The 3554-nt window shown below is 37.6% G+C and overlaps 1 protein-coding gene across 2 annotated transcripts in view; it reads left to right on the plus strand.

Annotated features, from left to right (window-relative positions):
* The window catches only part of rmnd1 (required for meiotic nuclear division 1 homolog), an 18363-nt gene continuing 14809 nt past the window's right edge, over positions 1-3554 (plus strand). The window contains exons 1-2 of one of the 2 annotated variants that reach the window (XM_056477662.1): positions 1-113; positions 2200-2588. In XM_056477662.1, coding sequence (XP_056333637.1) covers positions 38-113; positions 2200-2588 — 465 coding nt within the window. In that variant the 5' untranslated portion in view covers positions 1-37. The remainder of the gene's footprint in view (positions 114-2199; positions 2589-3554) is intronic. The other variant, XM_056477663.1, reaches the window with a different exon arrangement.

A 3554-nucleotide genomic window follows, 5' to 3' on the forward strand; every position in this document is an offset into this window, starting at 1 on the left:
GCTCGTGCGTTGTAAGTGTCAAATGAGCTTCATGTGAATGTGTGAGGATGTAGAAACATTTGTCTACAACATTTCATCAAACTCAAACATTTGGGTGGACTGTGAATGTGCAGGTACGCTAAAAAGTATAGCAATATACACATTAGTGAATTATTAAACAATTAGTGAGCAACACTCGTGTTTACAGTACTGTTAGTGAGCAATTCATAACGCGTGTGTTTTATATCGGAACGCAGCAGACACGTGTTTTTAAATTTCTGCTAAAAAATGTACATTTTAAATGAAATAACTGCTATATAACGTAAATATGACTTCTTCACTGTGTTGACGTGCTTGTCATTCAAGGTCAATTGATTAAAGGTCTTTTGACAGTGTGTATAATGCTAGTTTTGCTAGTTTATTGAGGTAAAGTTGGTTTTATATTCACACATTCGGACTTTATCCTTAATAATATCATTTCAGAAAAGTTTTGTTTGCAAATTATAAATAGGGAAATCATATTAGCAGCCAGTGACTATCAAAGTACAACATTGTTTACAGTAGTCGATACCGCAATGTGTGCATCCGCAGTAGTCGCATCGCAAGATATGCAATGTTGAGTCTGAATTATAGCTGACCAGAATCCACAGGTCAAAACACAGGAGATTTGTGGAGACACTACAGAATTTGACCATAATGGAGTGTTTTAAGGCCTGTGACTGTGTAAGCATTTTAATAGCACATAAAGAAATTTATTCATTCATTTTCTTTTCGGCTTAGTCCCTTTAATAATCAAGGGTCGCCACAGCGGAATGAACCACCAACTTATCCAGCATATGTTTTACACAGCGGATGCCCTTCTGGCTGCAACCCAACACTGGGAAACACTCATACACTCTCACATTCACACACATACACTTTGGCCAATTTACATTATTCAATTCACCTATAGCGTATGTCTTTGGACTGTGGGGGAAACCGGAGCACCCAGAGGAAAACCCATGCAAACACGGGGAGAACATGCAGACTCCACACAGAAATGCCAACTGACCCAGCTGGAGCTCGAACCAGAGGCCTTCTTACTGTAAGGCAATCGTGCTTCCCACTGAGCCACCACGCCCTAAAGAAGTTTAATAAAGATTAATTTTATTTAATTATTTATATGATAAGGATTATGCAATGTTACTTTACATTTTATTATTCATTTTCTGTACCTGAATACTGTTAGACTCTCCCCAGAAAACCATGAAGCACTTTATTTCACTTTAATTTTTGCTCCGTTGTGTTTATTTATGACTAGTTTCTTTAGTATATGCATATGAAAAAATACGTAAACTATATTAATATGAAATACTTATATGCCGTCTGGTGAATTTGTATTTACATCCCAAAGTATATTGCAAAGAAAAAAATATCACAGTGTCCAATTTTTTTCAATATCATGCAGCCCTGGTTTACAGTTAATTAAATAGTGCTAATGTTGTTTCAAAGTCATACTTACATGTTATTTCAGACCCAATGTTCAAAATACCATGGTAAACGATATAGGAAGCATGTCACAAATTGCCACTGAACAAATGTGCGAATATACAGTGGGTAGGGAAAGTATTTAGAGTAAGTCAGGGCTCTGGCTGGGCCATTTAAGAAGAGTCCCGTTGTTGCTTTCATCTTTCCCTCGATTGCAACCAGTCGTCCTGTCCCTGCAGCTGAAAAACACCCCCACAGCATGATGCTGCCACCACTATGCTTCACTGTTGGGACTGTTTTGGACAGGTGTTGAGCGGTGCCTGGTTTTTTTCATTTAGAGTTAAGGCCAAAAAGTTCTATCTTGGTCTCATCAGACCAGAGAATCTTATTTCTCACCATTTTAGCAAACTCCATGCAGGCTTTCTTGTGTCTTGCACTGAGAAGAGGTTTCCGTCGTTCCACTCTGCCATAAAGGTGGAGAGAGCTGCAGTGATGGTTGACTTTGTACAGCTTTCTTCTAAAACAACTGCATCTCTGGAGCGCAGCCACAGTGATCTTTGGGTTCTTCTTTACCTCTGTAACCAAGGCTCTTCTCCCCCGATAGCTCAGTTTGGCTGGAAGAGTGAAAAATTTAAGGCGGTCTGAATACTTTCCATACCCACTGTTAAACCAACTTTACATCAATTTATTTTCTGCTCTGAAATTGACTTAATTTAACACTGTTTTAATTCTGAAACTCTTTGATTCACACAGGCATGTTCGTGAAGATGTTATGGAGGTTACAGCAGCCTCTGAAAAGCACACAAGCTTGTGGATTTACTCTCAGACAGCTAAATGGCTTAAACAGTGTCACATCCAACAGGTTAAACTGCTCAACACTGGCACTGCAAAACGCATTTAAAGACCAGAGGAACTGTCCCGCCATTTCACAACATTGTATATTACAAAAAGGAGGACCACATTTTGAAGTGCTGACTCCTTTAAACTTAATGTCCAAAACATGGAGTTTCCAATGGAGATTACAGTCTACAACATCCGCAACACACTTAGCGCTGAAACAAGGAGGAATGTCTGGGAAAAGGACTTTTAAGGGACCAAGAACCAAGCAGCCATCACGAGCCAGTCAGCCTAGTCCGGAGGAGGTGTGTGGCTATTGTTTTTTTTAAGTACATTTTTTGTCTTCAGGGTAAACCTTATGTTATTTTTCTAAAACCAAACGCTTTAATGAAACAGCTTTAAATAATAACACAAATAAAATTAATTTATTTTATTCGTTTTATTTTCAAATATATGTAAAACAAGTCATATTGTACAAACATTAACAGACATTTTTTTAGAAAAAAGCTCAATATCAGAGAGATTTAAAAATGAATATCTTTAATCTTATCTTTAAAAATGAATATTTGATTTGTATTTAGGGACACTTTTTGTTGTTGAAAATATTATCTAAAAAGGATTGTTCACGCAAAAATGAAAACTGCCATCATTTACTGCATAATTTACACAAAAGAAGATAATTTGAAAAATGCTGATAGCTGGCACCTGTTGACATCCAAAGTAGTTTTGTTTCCTACTGTAGGGAACTTGTAACCTTCTCATGACCATTTCACAAGTATTGACGCGTATTAGTGCTCTTACACTTGATCATGACACGAGAGTCCATCCAATTCAGTGTATCTTCATTTATTTTTTTACATCAGACATCCACACGTGTCAATTTCATTACAATCCACTTACATACAACTTGTTTGTTACAGCTTGATGAATTATGACTCCAATTTTACACTTTTTTGATCAAAGGCTTGTGCTCTCCAACTCCTGCACATCACACTAACAACTCGCGTGTGTCACAAAACGTGCGTACTAAAACAGCAAACTACACAAGCGCAGTAGAAAAGTAACTCAAATTACAGTATATGACATACAAATCAACAAGAGCACATTATATATCACAAAAATTCTGAAAATAACCTTGAACAATAAACTATGAAATATGGCTCTTAAGCCTGGTTTATACTTCTGCGTCAAGTGATTGGCGTGACCTACTGTACGGCGCAAGCCTTGCACATAGGCGTGCATCATCTGCGCGCTGTTTCTGTTGCTCTGCA

Source organism: Danio aesculapii, chromosome 17 (assembly GCF_903798145.1).
Source record: "Danio aesculapii chromosome 17, fDanAes4.1, whole genome shotgun sequence".
NCBI lineage: Eukaryota > Metazoa > Chordata > Actinopteri > Cypriniformes > Danionidae > Danio > Danio aesculapii.